The sequence below is a fragment of the Anabrus simplex genome, chromosome 7 (genome assembly GCF_040414725.1).
Source record: "Anabrus simplex isolate iqAnaSimp1 chromosome 7, ASM4041472v1, whole genome shotgun sequence".
Lineage (NCBI taxonomy): Eukaryota > Metazoa > Arthropoda > Insecta > Orthoptera > Tettigoniidae > Anabrus > Anabrus simplex.
Window position 1 is genome coordinate 197,852,383 of NC_090271.1, and position 19,056 is coordinate 197,871,438.

Consider the following 19,056-nt stretch of genomic DNA (forward strand, 5'->3'; position numbering starts at 1 on the left):
CTTTGTATCACCAATCTGACATTCAGTTCTGTTGAGTTTCTTACCTACTGACATCAATTTAGTCTTCGAGAGGCTAATTTTCATACCATACTCATTCCACCCATTTTCAAGTTCCAAGATATTAGAATGCAGGCTTTTGGCACAGCCTGCCTTTAAGACCAAGTCGTCAGCATAGGCCAGACTGCTTACTACATTTTCACCTAACTGAATCCCTCCCTGCTATTTTATACCTTTCAGCAGATGATCCATATAAACTACAAACAGCAAAGGTGAAGGATTACAGCCTTGTCTAACTCCTGTAAGTACCCTGAACCAAGAACTCATTCTGCCATCAATTCTCACTGAAGCCCAATTGTCAACATAAATGCCTTTGATTGATTTGAATAATCTACCTAAACAGAATGCAGATGTATGGATTAAATACAACAAATTGGATCTTATGTTCTGAGAAGCAAAGTAGATCATTGTAGTCCTAACTTAGGAATTAGGACTTTGTAGGCCCTTTAAAAATTTAAGTTCGTTGGTACATAAAACGGAAAAGAAAATGATATTTAGAGTGTAACAAGATAGCAACAAAACATGTTTGAAGACTGAAGGCTACTCGTAACTGTTATACAAATGGTTCCTTAGAAGTAAACATTTATAGCCACAAAATCCACTTTGTTTATAAATGTGTTATCCAAACTGAACAGCTTAACAGAATTGTGCCTCTAGCTTCAACTACAAGGCCCACTGATTCTATAGATTTTGATTTATTTATCTTAATAATCGTTATCAAAATCCGCCGTTTCAGTTTCAGAAGCTTCGTTTCTAACGATAAGGGCCATTTATCAATCCACGAGCTCAGCGTGTCGGAATGACCATCGTATCAATCTGCTTGGAGGATCCGTTAAAGTCCACGTACTTCCTCAGATAGTTTGTTAATATTTCTGCAAGGTCCCAGAGATCATGGTTCGAATACGGTAACTGTAACCATTTCATTTCTTAAGACTTCGACAGATTTGCAGGCACCCAACGGCGACAGTGGTTTCCATCTTGGGACCTCCCTGCTGTTTCCCGGACGGGATAGGTACTGGCAATGATTTCGAGTGAATCCCTCCATCCGCATTGTCATGGGTGCTTGGCAGTCAACTTTGTCATTTCGAGACTTTCCTGTTGCCCACGCAAGGCGTCATTCAAGTTTATCCCATTGTCTTTTTGGTTTCAGAGAGACATCATTTACAGGCAGCGTTCGTCAGCAGGAGGTATTGACCGCACGTGACCACTCAGAGACAGGTCTTCATGATAGCAGGTTCTTGTTCTAATGACGTCACTGTAATAGGTAATGAGAAACCTTGACCCAGGTACACAAGCGCAGTTCGATTCGTCTTGGCTGCTGTAACTGCGGTCGAAAAAGTTGGCGACCCCTACTTCTTCGTATAATTAACTTCCAGGTCTATTTCGATCAGACCTGGCGAGTTGGCCGTGCGGTTAGGGGCGCGCAGCTGAATCTTGCATCCGGGAGGTAGTGGGTTTCAGCCCACTGTGCGCATCCTTGAAGAGGGTTTTCCGTGGTTTTCCATTTTCACGCCAGGCAAATGCTGGGGCTGTACCTTAATTAAGGCCATGGCCGCTTCCTTCCCACTTTTAGGCCTTTCCTATCCCATCGTTACCATAAGAATCTTTCTCGGTGCGACGCAAAGCAAAACGTAAAAGAAAAAGAAAATCGATCAGGGTATTGTTGAAAAAATGACCATTAAGAGAAACGGGTCGGGTGGTTTGGGTAGGTAGAGAAGTGTCCTGAGGTATATACATTTCAAAACGTCTTGATTATCAAAAATGCTGGAGATCATTTCAGTAAAATTCTGTAGAACTGATTACAGGGAATAATTCTTTCAACATTACACATCTGTGCAGATTTTGATAGTCTCCACACCAGAATGCTATTATTATTATTATTATTAAAATGAAATGTCGTATGGCTGTTAGTGCCGAGATATCCCAGGACGGGTTCGGCTCGCCAGGTGCAGGTCTTCCTATTTGACTCCCGTAGGCGACCTGCGTGTCGTGATGAGGATGAAATGATGATGAAGACAGCACATACACCCAGCCCCCGTGCCATTGGAATTAACCAATTAAGGTTAAAATCCCCGACCCGGCCGGGAATCGAACCCGGGACCCTCTGAACCGAAGGCCAGTACGCTGACCGTTCAGCCAACGAGTCGGACTTTATTATTATTATTTTAAAAGTAAGGTTGTAGATTTATGTGATTGTAATTATTGTGATCATAGCCATCACCTGGCAGTTTCGTGTGGAATCCGAACCATAGGGCCGTGACTTCTCATTTAATCAAACATGGACTATTGTTTTAAGGGAAAGTACGACTAGATAGACATCCCTTCTCAGGGTAGCTTTTACATACAAAAACCATACCGTGTCCAAACATGGTTGAATAATTCTGAACTGTAGGCACCTCTAGCTCTCACCGAGGTAAATGTACACATCCGCGTACATTCATCCTCCATTGTTTTGGAATTGATACTTCGCAACGTGTTTTGAACATTATTTACTGTTACTTTCGGAATTAGAGGAACAATGATGTAAAGTATTTAATCTTTGTGTTGGCAACTTATAGGGAATGAAAGAGAATGCGAAACTTCGTCTTCTCGAATAGCTGAGATAAGAGTAAGATCAGAGCCATCGCCGTGACTTCTCATTTCATTCCTGTCATTTGCATGCGACGGTACTGTCTAGTTCAGTACGCTGTATCTAACAGTTGATACGTCCCAGATTCAATTAAAATTGTCGAGAATTCTCAGTATAATCGTATGCCTATATGAATAGAAATTTAGGACATTCATGATTCTATGTTTCTATGATTTATCCTGGGTATGTTTCTCTCCGTCCGCCTCTGTGGTGTAGTGGTTAGCGTGATTAGCTGCCACCCCCGGAGGTCCGGGTTCGATTCCCGGCTCTGCCACGAAATTTGAAAAGTGGTACGAGGGCTGGAACGGGGTCCACTCAGCCTCGGGAGGTCAACTGAGTAGAGGTGGGTTCGATTCCCACCTCAGCCATCCTGGAAGTGGTTTTCCGTGGTTTCCCACTTCTCCTCCAGGCAAATGCCGGGATGGTACCTAACTTAAGGCCACGGCCGCTTCCTTCCCTCTTCCTTGTCTATCCCTTCCAGACTTCCCATCCCTCCACCAGGCCCCTGTTCAGCATAGCAGGTGAGGCCGCCTGGTTGAGGTACTGGTCATTCTCCCCAGTTGTATCCCCGACCAAGAGTCTGAAGCTCCAGGACACTGCCCTGGCGGTAGAGGTGGTATCCCTCGCTGAGTCCGAGGGAAAAACCGAACCTGGACGGTAAAGAGATGATGATGATGATGATGATGATGATGATGTTTCTCTCCTTATAACAACATTCACTGAACGTTTGTGGAACATGTCAGTTATACGTTGTCCATCAAATCATGGAAGTCTCAACAATGTCCTTAGTTGGATGCAATCTACTGTAAGAAGGCAATTTGTATGTAAATCCACAATGATTTTTAGAAAATTTGAATTTCGAGTGCATATAACAACTTTGGAACTCCATATGTCCCATTTGTAAATGTCGGTGCTCTGGAATGAAACAAACTTGAAAATATTTCATCCATATTTATTCATAAAACATATCTGACATTTTAAATTTCTATCTAAAGTATTTAGAGAACCCATTCCTTTCCGAGCAAGTCAAACTATTGACATCGAAGTGAAGTGTACCTACCTTTCATCATGTGGTCGAAATCTATCATGATGTGAATGTGATAGCTTAAACACCAGTAAAAGTGCTTATGCAGTTTTCGAATTTCCAGCCTTGTGCTAAGAGAACTATTACGGTTGCTTTTTGTCAGAATGATTCGAAATTTGTAAACAAACGGCATTAGCGATCTGACATACATATTCTCGCTTAAGTGAATTTGTTCCTTGACAACAAATACAGAAATATGTGATACAATAATACGAATAATAATAAGAAGAAGAATCGCATGGCCTCGGTTACCGTGGTGCAGATCTTCTCAAGTTGTGCCTCCCAGGCGGCCTGCTTACCAATTTCACCATTCTGATTGTACTGATCTCTATCAATGAAAGCGGAATTCTGCTGGAAGATCTCTAACATGTCAACAAACAAGGACATGGAGGGCCAAGATTTTTCTTTTACCGACCTTCAAAAATCGACTCTCAGCTGGGAACGAACCCCCGAACTTGTGATCATGAGACTGATATTTACCACTGATCCACCGAAGCAGTTATTTCATGTTGTTAGGTTAATAATACGAAGGAGGCTGGAAGAGAGGTGGGGGGGGGGAAGGAAATGAGAGCTAAGGCAGAAAGGCCACCGGGCGAGTTGGCCGTGCGGTTAGGGGCGCGCAGCTGTGAGTTTGCATCCGGGAGATAGTGGTTCGAACCCCACTGTCGGCAGCCCCTAACATGGTTTTCGGTGGTTTCCCATTTTCACACCAAGCAAATGCTGGGGCTGTACCTTAATTAAAACCACAGCCGCTTCCTTCCCATTCCTAGGCCTTCCCTATTCCATCGTCGCCATAAGACCTATCTGTGTCGGTGCGACGTAAAGCGAATAGAAATAAAAGGCAGAGAGGCTGCTTACGTAGGGTGAGAAAACGATCTATTTTGATTGAAATATTTGCTTTTTCATTGGTTCAAAGTGTACAAAACCGATGAAAATCTTTATATCCTTAAAAAGAACCTCAACCATCCTCGAAGTGGTTTTCCATGGTTTCCTACTTCTCCTCCAGGGAAATGCCGGGATGGTACCTAACTTAAGGCCACGGCCGCTTCCTTCCCTCTTCCTTGTGTATCCCTTACAATCTTCCCTACCCCCCTACAAGGCCCCTGTTCAGCATAGCAGGTGAGGCCGCCTGGGCGACGTACTGGTCCTCCTCCCCGGTTGTATCCCCCCGGACTCAAAGTCTAACGCTCCAGGACACTGCCCTAGAGGCGGTAGAGGTAGGAGCCTTCTCCGAGTCCGAGGGAAAGCCAACCCTGGAGGGTAAATGGATTATGAAAGAAAGAAAGAAAGAAAGAAAGAAAGAAAGAAAGAAAGAAAGAATAAGAAACTGTGGGAGTAAGGCTTTTCCCGATCAATCCCAGATATTCTGAAAATGTAGTGAAAACCAAAGCGCATTCGGAAAATGGGTGGGTTCGAATCCCACCGTCGGCAGCCCTGAATATGGCTTTTCGTGGTTTCCTATTTTCACACCAAGCAAATTCTGGAGCTGTGCCTTAGTTCAGGCCACTGCTGTTACCTTCTCATCATTCGGTTACCGAAAACCTTCGATGTGTTAATGAGAAGTTAAACTACTAAGAAGAAAAAAAGCTGTCTCCGTACAGTTCATGATGAACGCAGGAGGAGTGGAAGGTGGAAAACGGCTGGCGCTATCCGTAACCTCAGCACTGAGTTGGATAGACTGGTTAGCTCTATTCCTGGCCATCTTTTCACCCAAGAATTAACCTGGTACTCTTTTTTTGGCGTAGGCCGAGTGAACCTCAGGGTCATAAACCTTACCGAAGTGGAAATCTCGTTTTTAAAATCTTTTATCTTCCTGCTGTTTAGTCTGTACTATGAGCAGATTTTTCGAGCTGCTCTTCAAGAAGCGAAAGATGGAATAACAGTAGGCTGATCAACAATCTGAGATGACACTGTCGTCTTGGCTGACAGTACTGAATGTCTTCAGCGTCTGGTAAAGAGAATCGTAGCAGAAGGGGAAACACTTGGTCTCAAAGTTAACACCGACAAGACCACGGTGATGGCCATTCCCAGAACTCGTAACACGCACATTCGTATGACCATTTATGGGGAATCAGTTGAACAAGTGCAGAAGTTTAAGTACCTTGGCAGGTCGATTACTGGGGAACTTAAACCCGGATTTAGAGATCCGTGTACGAATGGAAATGGCTCGTACTAGTTTTCTGAAAATGAGGATTCTACTGGGACTCTGAAATTCACACCATTAAGAGAATAAATGCTTTAGAGATGTGGATGTTCCGACGGATCTCGTGGACTGACCACGTCTCCAATGCTGCCACACTCAAACGCATGAGGAGGGAACAAATGTTGATGTGTACAATCAAGAAGAGAAAGCCAGCCTACCTTGGGCATATTATGAGGACTGAAAAGTACGGCCTGTTTAAATTGACCTTGCTGGGTAAAATTGATGGACGTAGGGGTCGCGGTCGAAGGAGACACTCTTGGCTGAGGAACTTAACGGGATTGGACAGGACTAGATTCTAGTAGACTGATGAGGACAGCTGAACACCTTACAGACTTCGCTGTAATTGTGGCCATCCTTCAGTAATGAAGAAGGCACTACAAGAGAGGAAACTTCCTGGCGGTTAATGGAACCCACGTCCTTTCGGGTGAACTGAACACTTCTTATACGGCTTCGGCTTGGCAGAACCTTTACTATATATTTATTTTATTACAATATTTTAAAACATATTCCTTATCATGGGGTGCCTTGTAATGCCTATTTTACTCTCTTTCAGCGGAGAAGGGACTGAATGTACCTCTTGACGAAGACTGGTTCCTGCTTCAATTCCTACGACCTTGCAAGTTCTATCCTCAGAGTGCACTGGAGAGGGTGAGTACAAGCCTAATAGTGTAATTTAATTCCTAAATGGTGTGGGAATTTGATTTATATTCTTAATGCTTGTTTCGGTATAGATTGTATTGCATTCATAGCAAACGAACTATAGGCTACAAATAGATTCTTAGCTTACTATAAATATAAAAATGGATGTATGTTGTGTGTAAATGACAACTCTCCTCCTAAACCACTGGAGCAATTTCAACTAAACTTGGTGCACTTATGAATTGCTATCTGGAAACGAGCACTGTGGGGGTAAGCCATCCGTAGCACCATTAGGGGGGGGGGGGGTCGAATCCACAGTTTTCGGGGTCGCTGAGATGAAGACTAACACTCCCGATTTTTAAAAACACGAAGTTTAGCCTCCCTTAGGGTGAGGAAGGGGGAGTGAGATATAAAAATACTCGAGAATAGTGTCGAATCCATAGTTTTCTGGGTCGCGTAGATGAATGGTAACATTCCGGATTTTTTAAAGTCGCAAGTTCAGTTCCCTTTTGGCATAGGGGGTGAGAAAGGGTAAAAATATAAATTGTCCAAAATGACCTAGATAATGGACGTATGTATTTTCCAGTGTGGCTATCAACCAAAATTGTTCGAAGTATGACTTACTACCTGGAAAATATACTGTCGTAGTACGACGCCCCTAGAACCACTCGGGAAGGGGGTGAAATATAATCCATATTAATAAATGGAAGGCAGTCTGGAGCGATCTATATATACTGTACTGTATGTATATATTGATAAATTAAGGTATAAAAATGAAAACAGGCGTGAATTAATGAGACACTTCCAGGCATCTTAGAAACTTAAAACTTGGTACCAGACAAGCTGATGACTTCAGGATCCCTTGAAAAAATGAAAATTCTCAAAATTATCTGAGGGAGATACGCTGGGAGTTTCAAATTTGCATAAGAACGCAGTCGGATATATTTATCCAAAACGATAACCTATAAATTTCATGAGTTTCAAATTTTCCTGAAAGTCCTCATTTTTATCCCCCTCCCAATATCAAGATGGCTGCACAATCTGCCAGACGAGCTAGAAAATTGAAATTTGGCAAAATTATAGCTTTTACGCTGTAGCCGACGGAAAAATTACGAGATGTTTAATATTTTTTATTTTTACCCCCGAAGAATATCGAAATATGGAGGCAATTTTAATGACGGTGCAGATTTTCATTTCGAGGTATTTGGTGCCTAAACGGGTTGTCGTATCACAAAACGTATAGCACAACCTCGGTTCAATATGGAGTGATCTACAACATTGGTCCTATGACTTCTTGTCGTATCTCTATCCCTTATACATTAAATTCGGCTCTATTTCTGGATTGTACCTAACTTTTGCACTTTGTATACCTATAATTGGTAGTTTGAATCACGTATAGGAAAGATCGGATCATAAAATTCTATACGAATATTGGCCCATCCAGCAGCCATATGTGAGTCAAATTCTATGTTTGAAGCTGTCGCATAAGTATCTAAAAAAATGTTCACTGCGTGAAAACCTTACACAGATTTCACCCTATTCAACGTTTCTAAAATAATCTTACATTTAAATAGATCAGAGACGAGAAAATATCATAGGACCAGCCACTTAGGTCTCTAAATGAGGCAAAAGGCGTCTTGTCGTACAATCCGTTTTTCGATATGATGCACCTGTTAGCAGCAGTTATTCAATAAATGAAGGTGAAGATGCATATACTTCCGTATGTCGATCTATATATATTCATTGAAGTCGATTTGTAGCGATCTAGAAAGGGTGTGTCTGCCATTGTAATTAATAGTTTACAAATCGATAGTTACTGTCAGCTACATCGACTTTGACTGGCAGTAGGAATGGGGTCCTCCTCCAAGTCCTGTGTACCATTGTAATGAAAAATTCCCTTCTCGATTTGACTAGCAGAAGGCAAGGGAGCGTGCAATTTATTTCTAAACTACTTTACCCGATTCTGTTTGCCAGTAGGCAAGGGTGCCGCCCATTATAAACAAATTTACCCATCTAAAATGTGACTGACGTTACGCATAGTGGCCTGCTATTATAATGGACACACACCAACTCGGTGTGACTGGCAGTAAGCTGACTGGCATTGAGAAAATTAGTCTGTCATTATAATGATAACAACACAACTCAGTTTTGACTGGTAGTACGGAAGGTGCCTGCCATTATAATAAAAATTTCTCAACTGTAATCTGTCTGAAAGTAGGAAATTGGGTCTGCCATTGTAATGAAAACTCCCCAAATCGATTGTAGCCGCACAGTAGGCAATGGGGCCTGCCGTTAAGTGAAAATTCCCAACTCCTTTGTGAATTGCAGTAGACAAGTGGACCTGCCGTTATCATCACAACTCCCCAACTCACACTTAACATTGGAAACAACGTCTGTGGACCTCCCAATGCTGTTTCTCGGATAACGTCAAAAGATATGCAATTTAAAAAATCTTATTCACTGCATGTACAGTAATTTACTTCGATATCCGTATACAATGTAGAATACCGTAGCGAAGCACGGGTACATTTGCTAGTAAAAAGTACTTATCGTCAGTAAAAGTAGTTTGACTCGGGAAAGTGCTGTTCATAAGTAAGTTTGCATTGTACAGAGGTTACGCACGACGAAGAAGATGATGTAGTTATAAGTTGTTTTACACCGCAGCGGCACAGATAGGTCTTAATTATGCACGGTGTGAAAATGGGAAACCACGGAAAACCATCTTCATGGCTGCCGACAGTGGGGTTTGAACCCACTATCTCCCGAATACTGACTACTGGCACTTTCTTCTTATTATTATTCACCGAGCTCGATAGCTGCAGTTCTTTTACTTTAGAGTGCATACGCATTAAATTCAATAATTTCAAAAAAAACGGTGGACCGACTTATTTTTAATGCAAAATCTGTTGTTCAAATGATTTAATAGACTAATCTTTAGTATGCAGTATTAATGAGAAACTTAAGCTGGGCTGACTGCTTGTATGGTAGAGAAATGGTCTTTTCAGCTCAAGATGCCGGATTCGATCCCGGACCAGTCCGGTGGTACATGAGGATGCTCAAATACGTCAGCCTCATGCCGGTAGATTTACCGTCACGCAAAAGAACTTCTGCACGAGAAAATTCGGCACACCGGCGTCTCTAAAAGCCGTAATATTAGACAATTGGACGTTAAATAATTATCATATTTTGCTGTTTATTTTACGTCGCACCGACGCAGACAGGTCTTATGGCGACGATGCGATAGGAAAGAGCAAGGAGTGGGAAGGAAGCGGCCGTGGCCTTTTACGGTACAGCCCCTGCATTTGCCTGATCTGAAAAATGGGAAACCATCTTCAGGGCTGCCGGCGGAGGGGTTCGAACCCACTATTATTATTATTATTATTATTATTATTATTATTATTATTATTATTATTATTATCTATAAACACTTTTTACAACTTTTGCTTTACGTCGCACTGACACAAATAGGTCTTATGGTGACGATGAGATAGAAAAGGGCTAGGAATGGGAAGGAAGCGGCCGTGGCCTTAGTTAAGGTACAGCCCTAGAATTTACCTGGTGTGAAATTGGGAAACCACGGAAAACTAACTTCATGGCTGCCGAGAGTGGAGTTCGAACCCACTACCTCCAGAATGCAAACTGACAGCTACGTGGCCGAAACAGCGCAGCTACTCACTCGGTTAAAAACATATTACTCGATCTGCAATACCTATTGTAAAAAACACGAAGTTACAAATCATTACCGTCGACGCAAGTAGAGGCCATTATACCTTGTAATCTTTGAATCTAGGAACTGAAGCTCACGGTGTATTTCGTTCAAATGGCATGGCTTAATTACAAGCCCAGTTGTGTTTATTTCGAAAGATCCCTACTCACATTCAGACAGACGAAGCATTCAATCTCTTATCTGATAGAAGATAAAGCAGCCATAAAACTCTATTGATGTCAGACCACTGGGTTTCTGAAAAGCGTTCCTGAAACGCTACATTTTACCAGTGCGCGCATTTAATTAAACTGAATGCCTTCATGTAGCTAATTAGCTGTTTGTAATACTAAATGCTTTTTGCATAATTGTGCGTGTTCATACTGTATCGCCATACACTGGAAGGAAAGTACAGTCTCTGTCGTCGATTTCTAGCTCCACACAAGCATTAATATACTGTACCTACGATGGTCGAACGAAAACCACTTATATCAAGTTGTCTGTAACAAATTTGGAAATCGATGTTTTCGTCATACTTTGAAGGGAAAATCATTTTCCCGGTTAAGCTTATGGTTAGTTACATCCAGTCCTTTATCGTTTTCAAACTTTTAACGTGCACTTAAGTTCCTTGAAAATGGGTACATGGAAAGAAGAATGTTAAAGATACTTTTAGTGTTTGAGTAGAACGCGTATATCGCCAAGACTATTTAAGTTACGATTATGTTTAATGTCTCCATTTACAGATAAAAGACGAGGATACGTGTTACAAAAAGAAAATTGAAAATATAGAACGTAGTTTTCCTGAAGTAGTGCTTCAAAGTAAAGCAGAATTTGTGCTAAATATCTGACGTCATACACATACTTTGTTATAAGATGGCGTTGTGTTGACTCGGGCGCTCAGGTGGAGGTCAGTTGTAACAGCGAAAACAATTTAATAAGTAAGTCTACGAAACCCTCAAAACTCTGCAGCCATTACAATACTGACAGCCTACCGCTATTTTTTTTCTAACGCCTTTTTTGTGTTTCTGCATTAGAGTTACCTTTTCGTCGACGTTCAACTACTGCCGATGGTTCCGCGCCAAGGATAATCATCTTCGCGAACGACCACGTTTTCCTTCTGTCTCTCCTTCTACGGCTGTATTTGTCACTTCTAAATATGTGAGAGAAGTAGGCTGCTTTTTTGTTTTGTGAGAGGTAAGACTTCGCATGATTTCCCGGCATGACGGAATACCTTCTCGTTGATGACGAGGTCCACCCTTGGGACTTTCAACATTCTGCGATACACCTAAATTTCAAGGGCCTGTAGTCTTTATCTATCCTTCAATACCATAAAGCAGCAGCAGTAACACCAACACTTCATTACACGCCAACGAGTTTCGAATTGGAGATCACGGTCGCACAAAAGAGATTTTAATTTTAGAAAAACATTCTTGCAGTACAGACTCTGGTTTTGATTCTTACATTTGGATCGTATTCTTGTGTTGGCCATCATCCCCAAGTGTTTGAAATGTGACCCCTATCAGTGGTAACAGCATTGATGTTTTTCCGTTTCCTGATGTTAATGAATTTTATTTCCTGGGTGTTAATTTTAAGCCTGAACCTTAATTAAGGCCACGCCGTTTCCTTCCTACTCCAAGCCCTTTACATCTATCTGTATGGGTGCGAGGTAAAGCAAATTGTAAAAAAAAAAAAAAAAAAATTAAGACCAAAATCCTTTCTTGCTTATTTCGTTTACACTGCTCAAGAGAAATTGAAGTTCTTCTAAATTGCCATCAAGTACCATGGTGTCCCTTTAAAGGTATTTTAATTATTCTGAAGACTGAACTCAGATGTCAAGAACGTCCAGATTGTTGAAGGAAGTTAACAAAACCTTGTACGATTAAGATAAATATCTGTATTAATCAAAGTACCTTCAGTTTGTTCTTGAATTTAGTCTGTTTTACGAAGTTATTTAAATTTTAACTATCTGGAATTGGGCTGTGTAGAACATTTTCGCACCTTCCAAAATTGTTCAGAATAAGACACAATCCATGGCACTACAGCCCTGAAGGTCTGCAGATTACGAGATGTCGTGTGGTCAGCACGATGAGCTCTCGGCCGTTATTCTTGGCTTTCTAGACCGGGGCCGCCATCTCACCGTCAGATAGCTCCTCAACTCTAGTCATTAGGCTGAGTGGACCTCGAATCAGCCCTCAGATCCAGGTAAAAATTCCTGACCTGGCCGGGAATCGAACCCGGTGCCTCCGAGGCACGCTACCCCTACACCACGAGGCCGGATAAAGGCACAGCCTATATTGTATTAATCTTGATTTACGAATTAGATGCTGCACCATTCACTGGAATGAAGATCCTCCGTTCTTGCCTATTAAAACATTAGGAAGAATAAAATAAAGGATATATCGCAACCTGTTTTGATAAGGTGCGTGATAGAAAGGTTAAAAGTGAAAGATGACAAAAATATTTTTATATGGATGGGAGTGATAATTATGATATTTCGCAACTTGTTTTGATGAGAAGCGTGATAGAAAGGTTAAAAGTGAAATATGACAAACAGTGTTCTTGTATGGATAGTGGTGGTGATTATGATATACCGTAACTTGTATTCATAAGGAGTGTGATAGAAACATAAAAGTGAAAGATGATAACAGTACTTTTATATGAATGGTGGTGGTGATTATAGTTCGGAGAAGGTGAAAAAATGAAGATATCGAGAAACGAAAGTGAAGGGCCACGAAACGCGAGAAAATGAGAGGCTGCCTCGGCCTCGGAAACTTCATACCGTCGGGGTCGGAAGAGAACAAGAGTTGACCAGGGGAGTGGTGGTGGTGATTGTTGTATTAAGAGGAAGTACAACTAGGCAACAATCCTCTATACTGACCAAGGGAGGTTGAATAGGAAAGTGGACAGCGAAGTGCCTGGCACAGGTAAGAGATAGTGTAACGTTCCAGACGTTACAGTGTAATTATGTTAATTTTATTATGTGTAATTAATTGAGGAATTTAACGTCATGATATTTATTTGGTATGTAATTGTATTATAATTCATGTTTAATCATTTGCTCACTATCATTTCATTACTTTGTAACTACGACTTATAAACGAGGGCTGAATATCCTAATATTCACTTAGATTCTTGCGACAGTTGGTTAAAATTAACTTGCAGTAGATTTCCGCTATCTTGCCACATCACCGAGGAGGAAGGAAGGACAAATTTAAACATCAAGTTCTGAGAAAAGCGAGCACGTGTTCACGCGTCCTAACGTAAGCTACCGTATTTCGACCAGAATTATTCGAACTGATCAACGCCTATATTTTCAAAGGAGCGTCATGTTGCCATGGATACTGAGTGAAAGGACGAATAGAAGAACAGTTGATATCATGGATATGGCCCGTCAACTCTAATTTCTGGAGTGGGGAGAGAAGTGTCATCTGATTGGACCACGTGGTAGCGGCCTGTAATTAGCGCGAGAGAAGGTTATAAAAGGACGTGTTGGAGCTCCTGGAGGCTCTCTCTACAACGTCTTATTCGCTTCTGCGAGTCTCTCTACATTATTCTACGATCTTCTACGAGACTTCTACATTATGTTCTACTTGATTCTGCGTCTCGATACTTAGAAATTCTGAATGAGGTGTGTATAGCCACTCTCATGAGGAAGTACGTACAGCACGGCTATAAGACCGGTTTGAACCAGTCTAAGTCAATAGATAGTTTTAATCTAGATAGAAATGAAACTTCCTAGAACATTTTCAGTAAAGTTGGAAGGATTCTTAATTGAGTATCCTCTCCATATAACCCAAGGTGGTTCTTCTAACTGTGACATAGGGCTTATCTCCAATCTATGGGATAAAGCATAATAGGGAGTGTTAGTTTTGAAGTCATCTTCCAATTAGTGGTGGGTGCAATTGGCAAGGCAGGAATGGTACTGAGCTGCAGATGAAGAGATATCAAAGACGACCGGTGATGTTCCAGCTGCAAGGATGGAAGCTTTCCAAGGACCAGCAGAACAAGACGACATGGTGAGCAAGCGAGTTAAAGATATTGCAAGTTTTCGCGAAGTAGAGTCATTCAATTTTTTATTAAATTCATTTTCTAATTTAAATTCAGTTCTCGTTAAACCGTCGTCATTCATATTAAATATAATAAATAGTATTTTTCTAGTTTACTTTAATCTGCCTTAATTAGCCTTTTGATTTCTAATTCTCCTGCTTAATGATTAGTGTACTATCACCTCACCCCTGTGATAAGAGTCTGTCCAAGCTTGATTATAAATTTTATCTTTAAGTCCTCAACTTAAAGATTGGCGCCCTTTACTTGCTTGGTTGCATTTCTCATTTGATGATTGTTCTCCGAGAAGGGAAGTCACAATAGCAGTGTCAGGTTTAGCTAGGGCCTCGTGGTCGCCAAACTACGTTTCTTGGGGGTTACCTCTTTTAGTTGCTTGTTACGACAGTCAGGAGAGGGACTTCTCTTATAAAGAGAACGTCTTCTAGTAAGAGCACGTGCTATACGATTGATACTGTCACTTCTTTTCAATAAGATGGCCATGGTTTGAATCCTACTCAGTGCACGTGGAAGTTTTGAAATGTTGAGTTACATCCCGTGGTTGGGATTCCACGTAAAACTGAACGCCCCTATATATTAATAGTCATGTAAAGCCACCGGTTTCTTTTAGACATGATATAGGCTTTGCTCCACACACTATCTTTCCATTCTTCTGCACTGTTCTGTTCTATCCTGGGTGTCTTTCGTTGCACTTTATTTTATTATTTTCTATTTATTTCTTCTGCCACTTTTGTTCCCGATCCGTCTTATACCCTCTCTGTTACTACTCACGCACGCACGCACGCACGCACGCACGCACGCACGTACGGTGTGATGGAACATCGTAATTGGAGCTTTCACTGCCTGCTCGATCTGCATCCAATGGCTGCTGATACCGCCTGCTCATTACAACATTTTAACTTGGCACTAAATGAAACACGGCCGACTCGATGCGTCGCTCTGGCTAGCTCGTTACCGGCCTTGACAATCGGGTCTACGCACTGTAATCGGAGTAGTTACACAGCGCGACACGTGGCGCTGGCGGCCTGACTATTTGCGGTAGAAATGCATACTTCTTTATGGAAAAGATATTGACTTCGATTGCCGATTTATCGTAATTGAGTGTTATGGAGAATGTTACATAGGTTAATACTGTTAAAATGATTAATCCTAAAGGTTGCCATCGTTGATATTTACCAAAATAATGCCGTGAAGTGAAACTGCGGAGAGATGGAGTAGTCCAGCTGACGTTCCGATATTGACTCTGACTGCCGATTTATCTTAATTTATGGAATAAAGAAGTATGTTACAATGACTAATACTGTTAAAATGATTAATCCTAAAGGCTACTTTCATTGATATGTGCCAAAATAACGTCGTGAAATGAAACTGTGGAGAGATGGAGTAGTTCAACTGACGTTCCTTAATTGTGAGGAATAATAGTAATCGCTTTTATTATCATCGCATTTACAGTAGATACATAGCTGAACTTACCACAATACTTTTGTCTTCTAATGTTAATCTTGAGATTAAGAGTCATTGCTCAATTTGTTTTAAAATTCTTAAAGTGCTGCTCTCAGGAAAGGGGCTGGACAAAACATAAGTCTTACCTTTTTTCTATATTCGTTGTATGGATAACAGAAATATTTTGACGCAAACATGTTTAAATTTTAATTTCTATATATGTAGTTTCAGATTACATTTCGGGCGAGTTGGCCGTGTGGTTAGGGGCGCGCAGCTGTGATCAAGCATCCGGGAGATAGTGGGTTCGAACCTCACTGTCGACTGCCCTGAAGATGGTTTTCCGTGGTTTCCCATTTTCACATCAGGCTGTACCTCAGTTAAGGCCACGGCCGATGCCTTCCCACTCCTAGCCCTTTCCTATCCCACCGTCGCCATAAAACCTATCTGTGTCGGTGCGACGTAAAGCAAATAGCAAGAAAACGAAGAACGTTAAATAAAAATTCAATCAGAGAAAAGTCTTGAGTAAATACACTGACTGACAGAGCAAATGCAACACCAAGAAGGAGTGGTCAGAACTTTATGCCAATTGCAGGGTAGACTGACGTCACTGAGGAATGCTCATGATGTGAAATGCGCCGCTGTGCTGCGCACGTAGCGAACGATAAATGGGACACGGCGTTGGCGAATGGCCCACTTCGTACCGTGATTTCTCAGCCGACAGTCATTGTAGAACGTGTTGTCGTGTGCCACAGGACACGTGTATAGCTAGGAATGCCAGGCCGCCGTCAACGGAGGCATTTCCAGCAGACAGACGACTTTACGAGGGGTATGGTGATCGGGCTGAGAAGGGCAGGTTGGTCGCTTCGTCAAATCGCAGCCGATACCCACAGGGATGTGTCCACGGTGCAGCGCCTGTTGCGAAGATGGTTGGCGCAGGGACATGTGGCACGTGCGAGGGGTCCAGGCGCAGCCCGAGTGACGTCAGCACGCGAGGATCGGCGCATCCGCCGCCAAGCGGTGGCAGCCCCGCACGCCACGTCAACCGCCATTCTTCAGCATGTGCAAGACACTCTGGCTGTTCCAATATCGACCAGAACAATTTCCCGTCGATTGGTTGAAGGAGGCCTGCACTCCCGGCCGGCGTCCGCTCAGAAGACTACCATTGACTCCACAGCATAGACGTGCACGCCTGGCATGGTGCCGGGCTAGAGCGACTTGGATGAGGGAATGGCGGAACGTCGTGTTCTCCGATGAGTCACGCTTCTGTTCTGTCAGTGATAGTCACCGCAGACGAGTGTGGCGTCGGCGTGGAGAAAGGTCAAATCCGGCAGTAACTGTGGAGCGCCCTACCGCTAGACAACGCGGCATCATGGTTTGGGGCGCTATTGCGTATGATTCCACGTCACCTCTAGTGCGTATTCAAGGTACGTTAAATGCCCACCGCTACGTGCAGCATGTGCTGCGGCCGGTGGCACTCCCGTACCTTCAGGGGCTGCCCAATGCTCTGTTTCAGCAGGATAATGCCCGCCCACACACTGCTCGCATCTCCCAACAGGCTCTACGAGATGTACAGATGCTTCCGTGGCCAGCGTACTCTCCGGATCTCTCACCAATCGAACACGTGTGGGATCTCATTGGACGCCGTTTGCAAACTCTGCCCCAGCCTCGTACGGACGACCAACTGTGGCAAATGGTTGACAGAGAATGGAGAACCATCCCTCAGGACACCATCCGCACTCTTATTGACTCTGTACCTCGACGTGTTTCTGCGTGCATCGCCGCTCGCGGTGGTCCTACATCCTACTGAGTCGATGCCGTGCGCATTGTGTAACCTGCATATCGGTTTGAAATAAACATCAATTATCCGTGCCGTCTCTGTTTTTTCCCCAACTTTCATCCCTTTCGAACCACTCCTCCTTGGTGTTGCATTGTCACTTTCAGTCAGTGTAAATTGTAAACTGTTCATTGCTCAGGTAACAACACTTCATAGGCCTACGTTGGCTTTATCGTCATAAGAGTAATGGTTCTTACTTGTCAGTGTTTAATTCAGATTATCTTGGATAAAAAATGTGTTGTGTTGCTGTCATATGGCAAATACGACTCCGCCTAAAGGATTATTCAACGAAAGAAAATTTAGGGGTAAAAAATATCCGATTAGCGTGATCAGTTGCCACCCCTGGAGGCCCGGGTTCGATTCCTAGCCCTGCCACGAAATTTCAAAAGTGGTACGAGGGCTGGAACGGGGTCCACTCAGCCTTGGGAGGTCAGCTGAGTAGTGGGGGGGGGGGGGAATTCCCACCTCAGCCATCCTCGAAGTGGTTTTCCATAGTTTCCCACTTCTCCTCCAGGCAAATGCGGGGATGGTTCCTAACTTACAGGCCGCTTCCTTCCCTCCTCCTTGTCTATCCCTTCCAATCTTCCCATCCCCAACGCAAGGCCCTTGTTCAGCATAGCAGTTGCGGCCGCCTGGGCGAGGTACTGGTCATCCTTCCCAGTTGTATCCCCAGACCCGAAGTCTCATGCTCCAGGACACTACCCTTGAGGTGGTGAGGTGGGATCCCTCGGTGAGTCCGAGGCAAAAGTCAACCCTGGAGGGGTAAACAAATAAAGAAAGAAAGAAAGAAAGAAAGAAAGAAAGAAATATCCGGAAAAGAAACGGAAAACTAAGGTGAAAGTGCTAACTGCTTTGAGCCACTCCGTAGTTTTGTCCTGGTCTACAGAGAATTCGTGAAATGATAGTGTGCCTTTGCTCTTTTTTTTTTCTGTTCGAAATACAAAAAGGTACACAGCAATACATATTCGAATATTTCCTAACACAGTTAAAGAAAAGCAAATCACTACACCATTAAAAAAAACGAATTAGTGCATAAACTAAAATTCTTGTTTAGGACGAAGTTACAGCGAGAAATCACTTTGAGCCACTCATTACATTCGTTCTTGTTTGCAGAAAATTTCTGCTCTAAGTAGCCTACAAAAGGGCGCACAATAATGTCACAAATTCCAAGATTTGTAAACACAATTTAAAAAATATAATCACCACACTACACAATAAAAAAATAAACTCACTAGAGCATAACTATCAATTCTCAATATCAAGCCAACAAGCACCTCACAGCGAACACACTGCCAACATTTACGACAGCAAAACGATACAAAAAAACTGGAAATGTGGCAATTTGCGATATATAGCTTCCTGTCGGTGACTAGGAGGCCAGCGCTCCAGCGGCATTATGGTG

At 42.7% G+C, this 19,056-nt stretch overlaps 1 protein-coding gene across 2 annotated transcripts in view; it reads left to right on the forward strand.

The window, feature by feature from the left end:
- LOC137496880 (alpha-tocopherol transfer protein-like) overlaps positions 1-19,056 on the forward strand; it is a 253,478-nt gene that overhangs the window by 129,854 nt on the left and 104,568 nt on the right. For both annotated transcript variants that reach the window (XM_068228656.1, XM_067151513.2), the window contains exon 3: positions 6,527-6,621. In XM_068228656.1, coding sequence (XP_068084757.1) covers positions 6,527-6,621 — 95 coding nt within the window. The remainder of the gene's footprint in view (positions 1-6,526; positions 6,622-19,056) is intronic.